At 34.1% G+C, this 19,276-nt stretch overlaps 2 protein-coding genes across 3 annotated transcripts; both read left to right on the forward strand.

Annotated features, from left to right (window-relative positions):
- The first annotated feature begins 6,838 nt into the window (after positions 1 to 6,838).
- LOC130617630 (uncharacterized) lies at positions 6,839 to 9,516 on the forward strand. Its single transcript, XM_057436383.1, has 4 exons — positions 6,839 to 7,010; positions 7,284 to 7,824; positions 8,091 to 8,206; positions 8,392 to 9,516. The coding sequence occupies exons 2-4, from the start codon at positions 7,287 to 7,289 to the stop codon at positions 8,635 to 8,637; spliced, it is 900 nt and encodes a 299-aa protein (XP_057292366.1). The 5' UTR covers positions 6,839 to 7,010; positions 7,284 to 7,286; the 3' UTR covers positions 8,638 to 9,516.
- Positions 9,517 to 14,064: 4,548 nt separating this feature from the next.
- Positions 14,065 to 17,101, forward strand: LOC130619290 (uncharacterized). 2 transcript variants are annotated; one of them, XM_057436393.1, is made up of 4 exons: positions 14,065 to 14,377; positions 14,453 to 14,816; positions 16,013 to 16,131; positions 16,723 to 17,101. In XM_057436393.1, exons 1-4 carry the CDS (start codon positions 14,375 to 14,377, stop codon positions 16,966 to 16,968), a joined length of 732 nt encoding a protein of 243 aa, XP_057292376.1. In that variant the 5' UTR covers positions 14,065 to 14,374; the 3' UTR covers positions 16,969 to 17,101. The 2 variants fall into 2 exon arrangements, with proteins under 2 accessions (XP_057292376.1, XP_057292381.1); XM_057436398.1 differs by having other exon boundaries at positions 14,069 to 14,416; positions 14,490 to 14,816.
- Positions 17,102 to 19,276: the final 2,175 nt, after the last annotated feature.

Genomic DNA, 19,276 nt, shown 5'->3' on the forward strand with positions numbered 1-19,276 from the left:
GTTACTTTTCTTGTCTGATGCTATTTTTAGCTTCGAATAACATCAAAGCAAGCAGTTTAAATGTTATATAGGGCTACTAATCATCTTAAAACCACAAGAGGTATTTAATTAACAAAGTTACATTTTTGTCAATTTCTTGTGTACGTTAGATTTTGGAAGAAAAAAATATTGCATCAGATTTGTTACATGATTATCATGTTTTATACAAAGTTTCATGGAAATCAAGGAAATAATTTTTAAGTTATAGCTGAAAGATCAAATTTGGCAATTTTTGAATGGTCACATCCTTGCCTATGTTTTTTGAACATGTCCATATACTAATATGGTTTTAAGTATTAAAGGGGCATGAAAGTGTTTATATGTCAATAGCTTACATTGTAATTGTTTATCAAAGATTAGTTTATTTTAAGAAATTGATAGGGTGCATCAGGGAAACATAAATATTACAAATCAGCAGTTGCATTTTAGGTTATAGTTTATATATATATATTATTTTAATGCCACATCTTTTACGGTTAGTTTCCAGAGAATAGCATTTCTTTGATTATGTTTAATAACCGTCCATATTACATTTGAAAGTCTTAATTGTGTGATTCGCTTTTTTCTTGCTAACTTTCACTTTTTCCTGGCAACACTGGATGGCCATGGCATGATATCCTGAGCCTTGTCTAGGATGTACTATTATTACCGTTTACACTGGTATCACTCAGTCCATCAGTTTACAAGTGAACCGAATCACTGTCCTTCAAAATTGCGCTTTACGTTTGATAACTTAGAACAATCGCAAACCAATATTATAAGGATTTAGGCATCCTTAATTTCACAGATATACTGTAAAACTGCAAAATGCTGTTTGTACTTGTGCATTTGGTTTGAAAAACATTAGGCATCAAAGTGTCCTATCAATGCCTTGTTGTCAGAATGCCTTACCTGAAATAAGACTTTTAGATCTCCCCTTGCAAGACTTAAATCTCTAATAAAGCAGGCTTTGCCATGAGCAAATAACCTCCAGAGCAATTAATTGCTCGCGTCAGAGTGTCCACGCGAGCAATTTTGCTCGCCATATTTTTCGCTAAAAAAACTTTACATTTAGTCTCTTAGGGCATCTTTTTCAGGAGAGGCGTGCGCCTTGGCACACACCTAAATAGTTTCCAGTTTGGTCGGACATGTCCGTGGCTCGTTTAGAACTTTCGTTGGTTAAAACGTCCGATAGATTTCCGTCTTGGATGGACACTTTTAGATCTCAGAATTATTGAATAGTCCTGGTCCTTGAAACCCACGAGCAAGCCTATATTTATAGCAAACCTGACCATCCTAGCTAATTCACCGACTCCTTACTTAGTTAAAAGAACTACGTAGACATTAATCTCTTTTGCCTGGACCCTTTATTGTTGATAACCAGGTCTTACACAAGAAACCCAGCCATGTGGTTCTCCGACGAAGCATGGATAAAGCAAATCTGCAAAACTGCACTTACAGGCGGAACAGACAATTTATCATGGATTTATAGATAATTTCTTCATTTGACGAAACAATTGGAAACCATAGCAGTTCCAAATTTAATGGATTATTTTCTTTATGCCGCAACTGTTATTCAAACAATTTTAAAAACAAAACCCACATGCAGTATAATTTTTTTTTCTGTATAAATTTTATGTACCTGACGTCTACCTGAACTTTCCGAATGAATTTGGAAGTTTTATTTAAACCATGCAGATAAAGATTTTTTTTTAATTTGAAAACGAAGCATATTTTTTCCTATTTGCTGAAAAATAAACAATAAATTTATGAAAACGACAGTATAGTCAGGCATACTATTTCGGACATGTAGAAAAGGAAGTTAAGATTGAGAGAGTCGCTATACCAGTAGACGCTCGATCATCGTGTTTGGGGTTCACGATTTAAAATGTCCCCCACTTTTCTTCTGCAAAATGAATGCGCAACAAAGACTAACCTTAATGCCCGTATCGCAGGCGTTTTACAAAATGGTGAATGAACTTTTAAACGATGGGTGTAAAATAATCACACCAAATATCTTTTCAGTTTCAGGTTGAGCGTTCGTGCAGGAATTTCACTTAAAAGACCATCAATTCTTAAGAAAAACATTTACAATTATCTCAAAATGTTAATATTTACGCGAGCAATTGCTCGCGACTCATGGCAAGGCCTGTAAAGCATACATTCTTGTCTAATTATGTTTAATTTAAAAATATACCTAGAATTACTATTGTTCACAATCACTTTCACACCACTTTTGTTCTTGGGATTTGGAATTGCAATATTTTCACATTTTTTTGCTTGTCTGCCTTGTTTTGTATTGTTGCTGTGTAAGTTGTGTGTTGTGTATTGTCCACAATGGCTGTCATACTTCGAGCTCTGCTAACTTTGGCAGTTTCCGGGGTTTACTAGGGCTTAATTTTTAATCAATAATGTATTTATCTCCTTAGTAAACTGAAATATATGTTTATTTCATTCATTCATTTATTCATTCATTCATTAAATATATACATACCAAACAAACCTATAATACTAATGTGAAACTAGACAGACTGAAGAATATTTTTAAGAAAATTTTTGTCGCCACATGTGCTCTTTTTCACTGATCCCTATTTGAAATTCACTTTACCAAGTTTTCCTAATGTTGCATCTGTTTTTTGAGCACCAGAAAAAGGTTCATGGCAATGTTTCATGCAGCTATTATCTATATACATCTAAGACAAGTCACCAAGTATTACAACCATTTTGATCATCAAATAGACTTTAGAGATAATTCAAGTGGGTCTCAGATTGGTATAAAACCATCATACACATAATTCACAAAACTAGGATGTTTCAGCCGATTTTTTTGCTTGATCTTGCAGAAAAGGCCACCTTGTATACCAGCATTTTTGCAAAATTGTTTTAAGGGATGGTTTATAGTCAAAACCATGGAGTTAAGAAGCAAGCAGAGTTGCCAGATAAATGCTAGAGCCACTTGTATAGATCATCACGTAATTAGGTTGGTATATATATATATACAGTACAGTCTGAATGTAATCTACCGCGGACGCGAAACTCGCATGAATAGTTACACAGAACAATAACATCTCGACAGCTTTTATTTCTTTAAGAAAATAATTGCCTCACTGATAAACAATGACCCCACGCGATCGATTGTTTAATCACAATAGGTTGCAAGATCAATTTTAGCAATCTATTTTGCGCGAACTCTTTTGAAATTTTTAATTACAGATATTAAATATGAAAGTTTATAATAGTTGTTTAGTTTAGTTCCATTACAAAATTAGTCATTGGAGTTGAATTAGAAAGAGTATTTTAATATAAAGTTACTTTGATAAACTTTTTCGTCATGACATGATTGTATTTTTATGAAATGTTATTTGTCTAGAAAAGTTTAATTTGTCTGCAGTGATAGATACTTTTTTAGATTGCAATTTAAAAGTTTAAAAGAGAAAAGCGGCGATAGAAATGTTTTTTAGATCGCATTTTGGGTGAAGATTGGCAAGGCTGCATCTGGATATATTGGAGTTGAGCTTATTACAAGTCTTGCTAACCAGATTATAAAGGATGGTGCTATTCCGAGTGAGTGGCAGTCAAGTGTATAATAGTGAATTGTTTCAAGGGCAAGGGTGATGCATTAGAAAGGGGTAACAATAGAGGTTTGAAGTTGGTTGATCAAGTAATGAAAGTTATTGAAAGAGTGATTGATAAGTTACTTAGAGAAAGAATTGATATAGATAAGAAGCAATTTGGTTTTGTTCCAGGGCGTGGCACTATAGATGCAATATTTTTACTCAGACAGCTTCAGGAAAAGTATTTAGGAAAAGGAAAGAATCTCTATTTTGCCTTTGTAGATTTAGAGAAAGCTTTTGATAGAGTGGCAAAGTTATTTGGTGGGCTATGAGAAAATTAGGTGTGGATGAGTGGCTAGTTACGATGGTACAGTCTATGTACAGCAATGCTAGAAGTCGTGTCAGGATTAACGATTCACTTAGATGAATTTAGTGTAAATGTTGGTGTACATCAGGGTTCTGTACTTAGTCCTTTGTTGTTTATTCTAGTCTTAGAAGCGCTGTCGATGGAGTTCAGAACAGGTTGTCCATGGGAGTTATTATATGCAGATGATTTGGTTCTCATAGCAGAGTCGATGGAAGAACTAGTTGAAAAGTTTGAGAAATGGAAGAAAGGACTAGAAGAGAAAGGGCTAAAGGTAAACACAGCAAAGTCTAAAGTCATGATTAGTAGCATTGCAGCCAATTGTGACCTTGTAGTTGGAAAGTGGCCTTGTGGAGTTTGCAGGAAAGGGGTTGGTAGTAACTCAATTTTTTGTCAGACTTGCAAGCATTGGGTACATAAGAAGTGCAGTAGTATTAGTGGAAGGTTAAGAGCGGACATTCAGTTTGTATCCAAGTGTTGCAAAGGTAAGATTATAGAGAATGAAGTATTTCCAGCTTTAATTATGTACAACAGTGGCTCATTAGAGATAGTTGAGAACTTCTGTTACTTAGGTGATATGTTGGGCAGTGAAGGGGGTGTTGGAAGAAGTGTTACTTGCAGGATAGGTTCTGCTTGGAAAAGTTCAGAGAGTTACTTCCTTTGTTGACTAGCAGAGTCCTGTAAATTAAGGCAAAAGGTAAGTTGTATGAGGCCTGTGTAAGAAGTGTTATGTTGTACGGTAGTGAGACATGGGCAGTGAACCAGGAAGATCTTGACCGTTTAGAAAGGAATATGAGAATGGTTAGGTGGATGTGTAACGCCAGTCTGAGAGACAGAAAGAGTTCAGATGAGCTAAGAAGCAGGCTAAGTTTTCGTAGAATTAAAGATGTTATCCAGATAAGAAGATTGAATTGGCTGGGGCACTTGGAAAGAATGGAGGAGGATAATTGGGTAAGACAGTGTAGAGAATTGATAGTTCCTGGGGCAAAGGCCCCTAAATGCACTAGAACCTTTTTAAGTAATTAAATTAACAATACATTCTCGCGAAAGATTTTTATTATTTAATTAATTCACCCTAATACTTAAGGGAATAGCTTATCAATACATTTACACAATGCATCTAACTATTACAAGAAATATAATTGCTCCGATAATTCTTCGTGAGCGCATTGTTTTTAAACATGCAAATATAAACTCGCAAAACCCTTAAGGGATTCAATAATAACAAAAGACAAACGACTGCCTTCATCCACGCAAAGGTGTGATATTGGCGTGTACGCAGTAGATTACATTCAGACTGTACTGTACGCTCAAGTAAAAGTTGAAACTTAATTATAGGTTGCCAAAAAGTGTTTAAATAAGTGAGACACAAAAACATTGGAAAGGGTGAGCAGAGGGAAAGACAGGGTTGCGATGACTGTGTTGCCATTTCAACAATCAAAACTATATATATTTTCTTTATATATTTTCAAAAAGAATATTCAAAGGATTGTACAAACCTAGCTAAAAAAATGAATGCTTAACTAAAAATGTGAATCTAGCTAGCTTAAAGACAAAAAAAGAGTTTGGGTTGTCTCATGACTGTCTCTGTCTGTCTGGCTTGTCTGATCTGATGATCCCTCACTTCCTTAAATGAAGTTGTTTTGATTGGTAACGTCTACCATTTTATAAAACTCTTCACACGGCAAACGAGAAAGTTATAATGACCATGGAATGTAGACTTGTCACCCAGGCTTTTTCTAATCCACCCGTGTTTGACAGAAAAAATTAAAAAGCCATGGGAACGAGGTTAAATGTAGACCAAATACTTTTCGAATAACTTGGCTAAAACAAAGAATATGTAAGAACTGTATGCAGGTTGTAATACAATTTTCGAAATTTTAATTAGCATTTTAGTTATAGGCGCATTATTGAGAAGAAACTACTTTGCTAGAATTTTTTTTTACTTTTTTGAAATCTTCACACCTTATTGCTTTTCCGACTTGTCTTTTGAGATTTGTGTCAATGTTGATGCAGAGCTTGTTTTAAACATCCAACCGCTTTATCATCGTTTATCTATGCACGAAGATTTACTTGCTTCTGCTGTAGAAACCAAAGTTCTACCATCACACGCGGAAATAATCTTGGCAGCAAACTGAAGCAATTACATGAATTGAAAGATACATGACATAAACATTACGTGAGAGTACATTCTTTTAACCAGAATAAATGCATTGAAATCCTACTCGTCAATTATCTATCGTATCGCATGTATTGCAGCTTTACCAACTATTTTTTTTGTCCAGCAAACTTGCGATGAACCAACTGATAAAACGATGTCTTTACGGAATACAGAAACAACAGCTTTTAACTGGACTTGGTAAGACGGGCTGTTGCCTTTGTTTTTATTTAAACCGACTAAAGTTGCGATAAAGTTTTATGAAAAGGCTATTATGCTTACTAGAGCGCTTAAGTAGTCCATATGGCTGTTCGCCACCGTTTTACCTGTTATCAGTTCTCAACAAATTGTCATTTACAGTTAATTTTTTAACTTCGCAAAAAATTATTCAATAAAATAAAAAAAGCTGTTTACTTAATATTTTGCTACGACGGAGTATTTAGGTCTTTGATTAGGGCCTAAGAAGATTATGAAATTGATTACACTGAAGTAATCTGAGTATAAAAGCTTTTTGAAGGAGATCTTATTTTATCCGATTAAAATATATATTTGTACTCTCCGTCTGATGTTTTGATTATGTGCTACCGTTCTTAAAATGTGTTTCTAAATGTTCCCTTAGTAACTGAATTAAGTCAATAATCTGTACACTGCTTGAAAGAGAATGTAGGAAGTATAATAGCTAAAACTTAATTTTGTTGGTAATTTGTAAACTGCTTGAAAGAGAAACTAGGAAGCGTAAAAGATTGATTTCATTGGTAATTACTGAATCGTGAATATTATTCTTATAAACGCTATAAAAAGCGCTCTATGGAGTCAATTCCTTTACTAGGTGTTGGTCATTTAAGAAGCAATTTGTATATCTTGTGACAGAACTACCAATAGCGTGAAGATTTGAAGTCTACACATTAGTATTAAGGTAACTGATGTAATAAACGAACAATCATTTTGATTTTTACTAGGTTGACTGATCTAAATTAAATCTGCATTTTATTTTCTTAAGCGTTGCAAAGTTTAGGATAAATCGTGAGGGATTTGAAAGCACGACTTCTAGCTTACAATACTTGGAAATCTAAAGTCCAGGTGTATAAATTTACTTAGTCAAAAACTCACATATGAACCGTTGTTCCTATAACTTCTCTTCAATATAGTTTTCTTGAGTAAGTTTGAAATGCAACTTTTATTTTTACAGAGGATGAAGAAGCTAATATTAGTGTGTGTTTTACTCACACATTTGGTGTTAGCGTTTTCCTACAAATCAGATGATAAGAAAGTGTTGAGAGAATTGGCGCATGATATAGCTGGAGAGGATCACGAAAATTCTGAAAGTTACCAAGAGGAAAAAGATCTTCCTGAGGAAAATTCCGATGAGATAGATGATGCTTTTGATGATGTTATCGAACAGGATGAACAGAAGGGGAAGTTGAAAAACGAACCGTTGCCTTTCGGAAGGCGACGAAGACGTTGGATTCGCAGACGACGTTCTTTCCGTAGAAGACGTTCGTTTCTTAGAAGACGTTCGTTTCTCAGAAGACGTTCGTTTCTCAGAAGGCGTTCGTTTCTTAGAAGACGTTCTTTTCTCAGAAGACGTTCGTTTCTCAGAAGACGTTCGTTTCTCAGAAGACGTTCGTTCCTCAGAAGGCGTTCGTTTCTCAGGAGACGATTACTTCGCAGAAGAGGAAGCTGGTTGACAAGAAGGAGACGTTGCTCCCATGCTTTAACAAGACGAAGAAGTAGGTCGTAAAAATATTTTGAATTATTTAACACACCTTAAAAACTGAGAAACTTCAATCTTGTTCGTGTTATCAAGGTGTGAAAATTGTGGACTTTTTTTATTAATCGCGCACCTTTTTTGAACCTGTCTTAGAAATGCTTAAGTTTTGACCAATCCTAGTCACTGCGTTCAACCATTGTGACCATATCATGAGCAATTCGTTTAGGGTCCTTTCTGCAGACGTACAGTATCTTTATTAAAAGGTTTGTTTTTTGTTTGTTTTAGCGGCTAATTGCTACACGAAAAGTAACGGATGTGGTGGAAAGGGATCTAATGTGCCAATTCCTTACAAGAGTACATTTAGAGAGTCATGTAATAAACATGATATTTGTTACTACTGCGTAAGTAGAAGTGGAATATTTATCTTCTTATACCAGTAATACACATAAGGTATTATAGTTTTGAGTACATATAGCTATTTTGATTCTTTATTTTCTTTCATTTTAAATCTTTATTTCAACATTATTTGACTGTTGACAATGTTTGGGGTAAAATTTTAATAGCAATCAATCTCTTTATTTCTTAGGGACAAACGCAAGGCTGGAGCAGACGTTCTTGCGACAGTAGGATGTACAGCGACTTTAAAAAAGTATGTAGCTGTAAATATAAAGGCTTTAAAGCGTTTGGAAAAATACCTTGCAACACGGCAGCATGGGGTATGTACAGAGCTGTTAGAGCATTTGGAAACAAATACTATCAAAAGCAAAGTCCAGCTTGGTGTAGAAATCCATGCGTTGTTGGAAGAGGAAGTCCAAATCTTCCATTGAAATAACTTTTGTGTGTTGCATTTTTGATGTGGAATAGTTTGTAGAAAGTTAATATGTTTGCATTTTATAACTTCTCAAAACGCACCATTTTATTTAACTTTTATAACTTGAGGATGAAGTTTCAGACTGGAATAGAGGCAATATATGTCTTGGCTATTTATTTTTCACTACACATTTTATTCAAGGCTTCAACATGATCTAATGTGACCTTTAGTCCATTTAGAGGATTACATAATTTGCACGGCTAATGTTTACATTTTGCACGTGTTTTTTAAAGAATTTCAAATTCTGATAAGTGAAGTTAAAATTCTTTTTTCTGATTGTTAACAGTAGACCTATTGATCTAAACTTCAAATTCTTTTAAAGCTCATTATCATTAAATAAACAAAGTAATGAGGCTATTCATCAAATAGTTGAAGGAATTTCGACCTTTATTTACAACATACCCCAATCAAAGTCATCGGAGCAATTGTGATCTTCGTTATTAAGGTCAGAGTAATCAAGACCTTCGAAGGAAGTCATTGACTGATAACTCTTTAATTATACAGCTAGAGCAATACAAGTTAAAGCAAATATTGTTTTTCTGTTGTGCGGACGGTGTCAAACATTAGTGATTTTACGTAAACACAATGACTTAATACCACCAAGTTTCAAGACAATTCTGAATGGCGAAATTGAAAATATAATTCCTGATAATAGGCTAACAATCGCGATACAAAGCTCTCTCTTGCACGCATACTTTGATTATCTAGTTTAATTCACGAGAAAAAGTTACTATCTTATCGTCCTGATAATTTTAGCTTGAAGATAAACATATTTACTGGTTTGCGTTATTTTAATGTTTTTTGTAAGTCAGTGAAGCAGTTGAGTTAACAGCATGGTTATTTTGTGAATTGTTAATTTGCTGAAATAAGGTATACTTTTCCATAGGGTGACTCTCCACGGTTGAGACAGTCTGCATATCCCGTTATCACAAATCGTTTTCTCAGAACCTTTTTTTTAAATTTAATGTTAGTGTTCTAAATTACTTTAACTAACATGTGTCTTCAAAGCTAATATGTTTATTCTGTTTAATAATAGCTGTATTCCGTCTGTCTTTTTGTGCGCGAGAAACACGTCGTGTTGTGGAAACACGAAATGCCATACATAAAGGACGGGCGACCCCGTGGATTTTTCCACGGGTCACCGACTAGTGATTTCAAGAGAGCAGATCTTTCAATAGCGCAACTTTCCACCTCAATAAGCTATATTTCCCATTAGCAAAATAATTCATTGTTCTAGTTCAGGGGCGGCGCCAATAGGGGGCTGGGGATGCTTTAACCCCCCCCTTCCTCGCCCCATTTTTTTGCTAAGTAATAATTTTTTTAATTTTTGCCAATAAGTGTCTCTTTCACTGCATAAAAATTGATGTTATCCAAGCAGAAAACCTGCAGGCTATCTCACTGAATAATGCAATTTTTTAGTCTGAGGTTCAAGGTACAGCCGTTTTACGTGTTTTAGGACTTTAAAAATGCGTTTGTTTGCTGGAGCTTTGACCCTAGACCCTACCAGGTGGCTTGCAGCGCTCCATGGACCTCAGCTGTTTCGTCAACTCACTTCACCAGTAGGTTGTCATTCAAATCTCAAAATTTCCCACTATGCCTAAGCCCCCTCACTTTGGAAATTGTGGCGTTGCCCTGTAGTTCTTTTTGGAATCACCTCTTCCTAAATTTTTCTCGATGTACCGCAGCTTTGTCTTAATTTTTAAAAGATGTGATATACTAAACGCTTGCTTAAAGCTAGATTAATACAGCAAAGAAGCAAATATCAAAATAGACATGATCGGAGGCTCGGATTTGAATATCACATATGTCGTAAACAAAAAACGAGGCAGATGGAGAGGTCAAAATCAATTATAGAGCGTCTTTAATGAACAAACAGACTTTAATTAGGAATGGGTATTGCAACGTAATATAACTTGAAATATTTATACGATAAGAAGTTTAAGAAATAGATTCTGAGCAAGCTATTTATAAATGTAAAGCATCTTTTAAGCTGCATTGAAAAGTTGCCTGTGGATAAAGGTTATGTTAGTTATAAATAAAACCTGCTTGTGAGTGAGGTTATATTTTCTGAGTTTATATTCGACTTATTAGATCTGGTTTGTCTTGTAGTTTACTCGCGCATGTCTGCCATTTTGTTATTTTTTGAGGGGAATGGGTAAAGAGCATTGCTTATTATAAAACATTTCCTAGAAAGAACGGTCATATTTTGCTTTGCCCATAAGTACAGCAAATTATCTTTAAAAGTTGGTTTTCGTCTCGCGTTAGATCACGTTAACTCTTTTGCGCTATTTTCTCACCTCAAAGTTAATTATATTGAGTACTTTGGGCGATGATGTTTTCCTTGCAAGTAAAGTAAAACATCCGTTTTGGCAGTAAATTTACGGCGTATTACTGATTTTTTTCAATGCTTTGCTGGGGAGTATTTGCTTTAGTTCTCTCATTGTGCGGAAAAATGTCCCCGTTATTATTAATTAAAGTCCCCCGACTTTAATTAATAATAATTCGACCCGCTGTCGAAACGGCGTAGTATCATTTTTCATAAAAACTTTATCACAGCTTCGGTTTACACAAAAATACTGGAAACAGCCTGCTGTTAGCCCTCCCCAGTTCGAAATCTTACTCAGCAATTTTATTTTCCGGAATAGGTTTTTATAACAGCAATAAAAGGTGTACCTACCTAATTGCATTTGGCATAATAATTATTAAGGATTTTGTTGCAGCCAAACTGCATTTGGCTACCCTCACATCCAAGAGTCAGAGGTACTAAGAGCTGGCTAGATAGCCACAACCCAAAATACAAATTAATAATAATACACCGAACTGATTGAAAAACTACTAAAGAACAGAATTAAATATATGTAGCTATAGCTAGCTAGCTGCTATGAAATCTACGTTTGTAGCTGCTCAAAATCTTAAAATTGATTTGTTTAAGAATTATAAGTGGCTAGAAAACGTGATGAAATACTCATCTTAACATGTGAAAACACACAAAAAATAAATAATGCTACTGATACAAAGTATTCAGAGAAGAATAGGATCAAAAGGAGAACTCCAAAACATTATCACTTCCAAATCAAAACTGATTGGTCTATTACGCGTGATCGGTCAAGACAAAGCCGACAAAAAACGGGGTCGGCTGCAGGGCCGTGATAATATTCCGTATGTCTCGCTACTGGCGATGTCATGTTGCGCAAAGACAGACAGAATATGGTTATTACTATAGAGATTTTTTTTTAATTAATTAATTAGGAAAAGACGTAAGAAAAATATGAAATTAGAAAAATAAGTTCAAGTTTGTAAACACTGCTTTTATGAAACCTAAACTGTTTAAACTCCTTGTAAGCAAATACAAATCTAGCTACAATAAATTTAAGATCTCAAAAAAAGATAAGAAACGACCGCTGTAGCTTGGTGAAACTGGCAAACCAGCTGAACATAAAATAGTGACGCAAAATGATTTGTAAAATTTGTAAATATAAAAGGTATTTGTACCTTTTGTACCGTTCAACAGGGCAGTTCTGTTAACAGCACTTAAAAACTAATAATTTACGTACCGTTACACTAAACTGGTACCCTTCCAAGCGTTACTAGTGGCGGTAGTAAAAACGGCGACAATAAAAACTCCCATTTTAAATTTCTATGGCTAAAGCCGTAGAACAATTAACGCTGTTTTAATTCAACATCGATGAGGACATTACATTATGGATTTTCACGAGGTTTAAAAGGAGAAGATCAAAAGGGAAAAACAAAACGGTCGAGATTTCAGAACCGTAATTTCTTGTAAAACGAGAGCAATATGGAGAAAATAACCATCTTCTAGAAGAATTATTATATAATCTTTTAAATATAAAACTTTTCTTTGCCCGCCGTTGTGACAAAACTGTTTGTAGAAATGGCTTTTGCACACATAATATGCTCAACATTTTATTTATACAAAAGTGTGTTCGCGCTAATTGACCTTAAAATATCAAAATAATTTGATATTTACCTGCCCGCTTATCGGAGTTAAAACAGGTGCGCTAATTAGTCAACGACGTTTCGATTAGGCGTTAAAAAAATTAACTCCAATTAGCTCACCTGCTTAACGCAAACTAACGCTAGATGAAAACCAAGCTTAAGAGAGTGGGGTAGATTTAACTAACTGTTTGATGGCTTCTATTGATTCGTTCAAAAACATTGTTAGTTAAATGCTCTTTATGTTATTTCCAAATTTTATAGTATATTTCGCGAAAATTTTTACGGTAACTTTATATTTTGTAATATAAAGTTACCGTGAAATTATAATTTTTGTTCTTGTTATTAGTTTGCAAGCTCTAGATTTTGTCTTCACTTTATATTCAAAAAACTCATCTGGAATCTTTACCAAAAATGGTCTGATTCCAAGTGAGTAATAACTTTTTTTTGGCAAAAAAAAAAACCTGTTCCTTATTACCTCTTAGTCAAAATGAAGCAACAGCCATATTTCGTTTAATTTAGCAAATAGTTTGTTCAAAAACCATGTCTGTTTTAACAGGGCTCTGCATTTTGCACAGATTGCGCACTTAACAGTGACCGAATAGGTTTTCTTGTCTAAACTTTCCTTTAATCCAAGCATGAATACTAATCATTAAGGAAGAGGTAGTAGCATAAAATGGTACATATATTACAAAAAATGACATCAACAAAAAATTAAACGTTATGAACAAAACTAACTGCAATCTAATTGCTACTCATTGATTTGTAAGAATGCAGATTATGAATTTTGTTCCTATCCAGGGTGATTTTTTACCCAGACTACGCGAGGCGTTCTTACAAAAAATAGTTGTATTTTGTGTTCCATTTTCAAGTCAAATCGTTACAAAACAAACACTATTTCATACCGCGAAAAAATTGCCCGCCTAAAGTCCGCTAACTGCCAGCAGCATGTGAGTACTATTTCAGAGTGCATCTTTTAAAATTTGAGTAGAATGATATCGATAAATTTGATTGGCTTATCGAATTTCTCCAGTCAGTGTAGACCCATCAACCAAACGAAACTTTCTTCTGTTCCAGTGAGATAATTCATCAAATGGAGGTTAAAACATCACTAATCATATGTATTTCATTTATCACTCCCATTCACATGTCATGTTATTATTAGAAGGTTGATGTTCTCATGTTTTCGTCTTAACATCTTTACAGCTTATGGCAACAAGTTGACGGTGTGTTTGTTAATGCAGAAAGACCAGCACTGAAATCCACGTTACTGTGGAAAGTTTATCATTTCTTGAACATGATAGTTTAGTAGGCGACGTTTCGGGAGATCCTTCTCTCATCATCCCATCACTGAAATCCACCATAATCATTTCTTATAAACAGATATAAAGAAGACAGCCTTGAAAATTAGTCTTTACAGATCCTGCAACCATAAGTAAATCAGCTGACAAAGTGGTCTGCAGATAAACACGGCTTAAAACTTTAGAAACTGAAACCTTACTCCCATATCTTAAACTATCATTAAGTCTCCATAGCAGCGTACTAAATCAATAATATGACACTGTCTGAAAGGAAAGTAGGACAATACAAAGAGGTTGATAAGGAAGTCTCGTTGGTGAGAATGTAAAACTAATGAGGCATACAAAGTATTTAGGTGAAGCTTATAAAGAATGTCTTATGTAAATGATTTTTAAGAAGCATTTGGCACTGGAGAAGCAATTGATTCAACATTTCGAGTAAAAGAATGGTAAAGAACAAACAAAAATTGATCAAATTTCTTTACGAGGTAAATTAGTTGTATATCTTGTTTTTTGCTTCTTAGATAATGAAGAAGTTGATAATTCTGTTTGCTATACTAGCACATTTGGAGTTAGCGTTTTCTTACAAAACAAAGAACAAAGCAATGTTAAAAAAACTGGCGCATGAAATAGCCGGCAACGATGCTGAATCTTTTGCAACTAACCAAGATGCAAAAGATTTTACAGAGAACGAATTTAACGAAATAGATGATATTTCTGTTGATGTTCCGGAAGATAAACAAGAGATCGAAATTATGAATGAGGAAATGGAGATAAAGAATGAACCATTATTTTTTGGAAGACGAAGACGGAGACGATCGTCTCGGAGAAGAAGAAGTTGGTGGACAAGAAGGAGACGTTGCTCTCATGCTTTAACAAGACGAAGAAGTAAGTGACCAAATTTATATGGATAGCATCTCCAAAACAACAGCCATCGTCTGTCTGTGTGTCTGCCTGTTACGTAAACACGAAATGCGATATATAAAGAGTAGGCGAGCCCGTGAATTTCCCCCGTGTTGTGACTAGTATCTTTAATAATCGCCGCATTCCGTCTTTTTGTTTGTGCGCGAGAAAAAAGTCGTCTTACGGAAACACGAACTGTGATATATAAAGGACTGGATTAATTCACAAGCCACTGACTAGTTCTACATAATAATACAGTACTTCCGTGTGTTTGTCTGTTTGTGACTTTTGCAAGAAGAATTTAATATGTCTTATTTTTTTATCTGAAAGATTAGCTTTTCCTTGACGTCAGTACATCACTTAGACGTCGTTAACTTAATTGTCATTAGTTATACTGGTACAATGCGGCATTGATTTTGAGGCCAAATAACTTGGAATTGGCTGGAAATAACGTCTTCTTCTGTGTAAGCAACAATATGTTTTCCAAGACTAAAATTAGGTACATTTCTAAAAGCTGCATCAACAAACTCTTTATAGAAATAATATATCATTAAAAAGGAATTTAAACCTCAATGTTTTCTTAATCATTCACCAAAAGCACATGGTCTTATACATTAACTGCGTTTATGTTCCAAGCATTTACATTAAGCAAAAATAACATCAAGCTATACATTAACTTCGTCTAGTCATAAAAGATTCGTTAAATATTCATTTTGCAATAACGAGTAATAATGCGAGAGTGGGCGTTGTGAATTTAAATTTGTATAATATTGATGTTAATTGGTTAAGAGTAGGTTTTATTTTTGTTAAAAAGTAACCGTATTTGTGTTGCTTTTTTTACACTCCGTCGCTTTTGATTTTTTATCCTACGTTAGACCATTCTTAGGATGGGCTAACAGCCACTGAGTGCTCTTTCTCATTTCCAATTCCACGTATTTTCTCCGACCCTGGTAATACATTTAAATTTGATTTTTTTATTGCAAAAAATCAGGTGGCAACTCAAACATATCAACATATTTTGCGATAGGCCTGAAGGTATAGAATATCCAAGTAATGAACGATTAAGGTGGATTAAGGAGGACATAGTATTTTCTTAAAAAGGTGGATTAAGGAGGACATAGTATTTTCTTAAAAAGGTTCACCTAGTAGCCAAACTAATTATGTCCTCTTTCCATATTTAGCTGGAAGGTGTCACAAGGATAAGACTAATGGCTGTGGCGGAAAAGGATCGAAACTTCGTTTTCCGTACCAAAAAACTTTTAAAGAATCTTGTAACAAACATGACATATGTTATTATTGCGTAAGTAAAGCAGACTTTTTGTAAACATCTTCTCCCCTGCCATCAGTACCTAATGTGAACTTACAGTCATATCATTAGAAAGCCTATAATTCATAGAATAATAAATTTGAAGAAATTTTATCAAAATTTTAAGCAGATAAAAAATGAAAGAATAGCAAGCAATATTTTTTTCTTTCTTTTTAATAAAATTTAACTTCCTACGAGGTTTAAATCAAGATACATCAAAAAAGAATTTTACTTCTTATACACCCTTCTTTTTTACGTTTAAGCTACAAGCCTTTATATAAATTTTAATGTTCTGGGAAAACTAAGAGCTTATATTAAGGAGTTTTAAATGCCTTCCCCAGTTCATTATCCTATGACAAAAATAAAACTATCCGACAGAAAATCTATCTGGCTTTTAGAAAATAAATACTTTTAAATACTTACATTTCGCAGTTTTGCAAATATAGACAGTTTTTTTAACACGGGTATTAGACGTCTTAGGTATTACTTTCCTGCAAACTTTCATCATTAAGTCGCACAAAATTAGCTTGGTAAGTAGCAAAACCTTCATAAGACATATAGCACCATATTTCCTTATTTGATTAGGGACAAGCACGAGGTTGGACGAGAAGTTCATGTGATAAAAGCATGTACAACGGCTTTAAAAAAATATGTAGTTGCAAATACAAAGACTGGAAAGCGGCTGGAAAAATACCCTGTAACGCCGCAGCATGGGTCATGTACAAAGCGGTGAGAATATTCGGAAGCAAGTACTATCAAAAGAAAAGTCCTTCTTGGTGTCACGATTCATGCGTTGTTGGCACAGGAAGTCCAAAGCTTCCACTAAAATGATTTAAAGTTTTATTTTCTGTGTAAAACCTTTTGTGAAAGTATGTATTTGGTTTAAATAAATTTGCCAAAGCACTGATGGTACACTGATTTGGCACATTTTTTGCCAATTTAATAAACAGATATTGTCGCTTTTTTCACAGGTTTTTTTTCCTCTCTGACAAAGAATAAGAAAAAATTGTCTGCATTTTGATGGTTACAACGCTGGCAGTTACTTCGTCCTTAATGCTGATGTGATAAACACGTCTTTCCACTAAAAGTCCAATACTAAAAATACACATCTGGGACTTGATTGTTATTTTAGTGCCATTTTTAAACACATTGGTAAACGATGTTAAAAAATATGCATTCAATCTTTTCAGAAAATCAGAAGCTTATATTATTTGGAAATAATTTGAGATTTGTGTTGTAGATAAAAAGCCATTTAAGGGTCTCGCTACATCAAAAATAATAATATTTAAGAAATTAATATTAATGTCTTCGCTGTCGTATTATATGCACCGCGGTTACGTTTCTGTTCGTCTGTTATAAGTATCATTAGGCTCTATATGTGAGAGGCCCTTCTTTCTTACAATAAAACCACTTTCCCCCGTAGCCTTGGTGTTCCTAAATTATTCAAGAACAAGCAAGAGATTAAGTTGCAAAATAATTGAAAAGCATGAAGTTATCTGTTAAGCAGAACGTACCTTTGGATAATCAATTCAAATCACGAAAAGGAAAAATCAGCATGTACTTTTCAATACTGTGATTTTCCCCAATAAATGACAGCCTGTGTTTTTGTTATTAAAAATTATCTCCCTAGAAAATTAGTTTTTTAAAAACATTGCTTCCTATTTGGCTGCTCTATGTCTGATGAACACAGAACTGCCCCATTTTTAACTTATGCGTCAGTTAAGGTAAACACAAAATCATGTGCCTCGTCACAAAAGAGATTACAGTTTATTTAAGGCTGATTATAGATGCACGCTGAAAAAAATTATGTTTTTTTCTGGTAACAAACATACACAATAACTGAAGACTTTGGCCCAGCACACACGCAATTAGTTCAAATGCCGAGTATTCTCGCCACCAAAACCTACGGCAAATAAAAATTTCTCCTAAAACAAAGTGAAGTCAAATGAAACTATTATAGAAAACGCTATTTGCACGACGTTGTACAAGCGCTTTTCCAAAGTATTTTTTTTATACAAATAATGCAATAGCTCTTCTTGTGGTGTCAATATTGCTTAACTTTTTAATAACCTCTAACGTTTTATTAGAAATAGACCGGTAAATTAACTTTTAAAAATTTTAATTTCTCAGCTTCAAAGAATATAAAGTAATTAAATGAAAATCACTGTGTCATACTTCTAGGATTCTAAAAACAGGGTCTTATTTAATATGGGGGCTGAGGGTTAGAAATACTCATAAACCCAATGGACAAGGTATTCTAATAAGAATAGGAGAACAATGGAAAATTTAATAAGCGTTAAAGAACCTAGACATATCTTTTCACAGAACAGTCGTTCAAACAAATAAATGCTAAAATTAGAAAAAATTGTAAAAATGTTAGTTTTTCCTCGTTATTTGTAGTAACGTGAGTTTACAGTCTTGACTTTGTAACAATTATTTAGTTGTTTAAAAAATTTTTATTCTTAATTAAGACAAGTTACGCATTAGTCAATTGATCTCAATTGGACTTTCACTCCTCCAAGACGCATCTTTATCCTATTCAATACTTTTGTTGTAATTTGATCATTTTCCAACATTTGTTTAAAGTTTCTTGCCTCACCTGTGGGTAATCCACAATCTAATCTTCTTTCGATAATTTCAATTCGCTTGTGGAGAAGCTTTAGCAACATCTGGATTTGGTCGAAATGCTGGCATACAACGATCAATATGAGCTGTGCATTAAATTCGTTCAACGCTGAAAAAAAACACTGTAGCGTGAGTCCCAGCTCAGATAATTATCATGGAAGAAAAACACCCAAGAAGGGCGTATATTTAACAATTTCACCAAACAACTTTAAAACAATACAGTATTTCTTTAGCAAGAGAAATATAATAAAATAGTATTAACTACCGAAACAATAAAAAAAGAAAAAAGAAATAAAGAAGTAGCAAAACCAAAACTAAGCCAAAATAAAAGAAGACAGATTTTTTATGGCATCAAGGGCAGATTTAATAATAATATAAATGTGTTTACATGGGATGATTTGTAAACAAATATTGATATTCTCGTTTGCAAGTGCAACTAACGGTGCAATGATCGCATCTTGGGGTTAATACATCTGGAATGTCTGTGCAATTGAGGACTTTCGTTATCTACTTT

Source organism: Hydractinia symbiolongicarpus, chromosome 1, assembly GCF_029227915.1.
Source record: "Hydractinia symbiolongicarpus strain clone_291-10 chromosome 1, HSymV2.1, whole genome shotgun sequence".
NCBI classification, from domain to species: Eukaryota; Metazoa; Cnidaria; class Hydrozoa; order Anthoathecata; family Hydractiniidae; genus Hydractinia; species Hydractinia symbiolongicarpus.

Bases quoted from the DNA above. Each gene is read 5' to 3' on its own strand.
- LOC130617630 (XM_057436383.1), top strand. From the start codon at position 7,287: ATGAAGAAGCTAATATTAGTGTGTGTTTTACTCACACATTTGGTGTTA. The intron at 7,825-8,090 runs GTAGGTCGTAAA...TGTTTGTTTTAG, and splicing joins TGCTTTAACAAGACGAAGAA to CGGCTAATTGCTACACGAAA. The intron at 8,207-8,391 runs GTAAGTAGAAGT...TTTATTTCTTAG, and splicing joins ATGATATTTGTTACTACTGC to GGACAAACGCAAGGCTGGAG.
- LOC130619290 (XM_057436393.1), top strand. The intron at 14,817-16,012 runs GTAAGTGACCAA...TTCCATATTTAG, and splicing joins TGCTTTAACAAGACGAAGAA to CTGGAAGGTGTCACAAGGAT. The intron at 16,132-16,722 runs GTAAGTAAAGCA...TTATTTGATTAG, and splicing joins ATGACATATGTTATTATTGC to GGACAAGCACGAGGTTGGAC.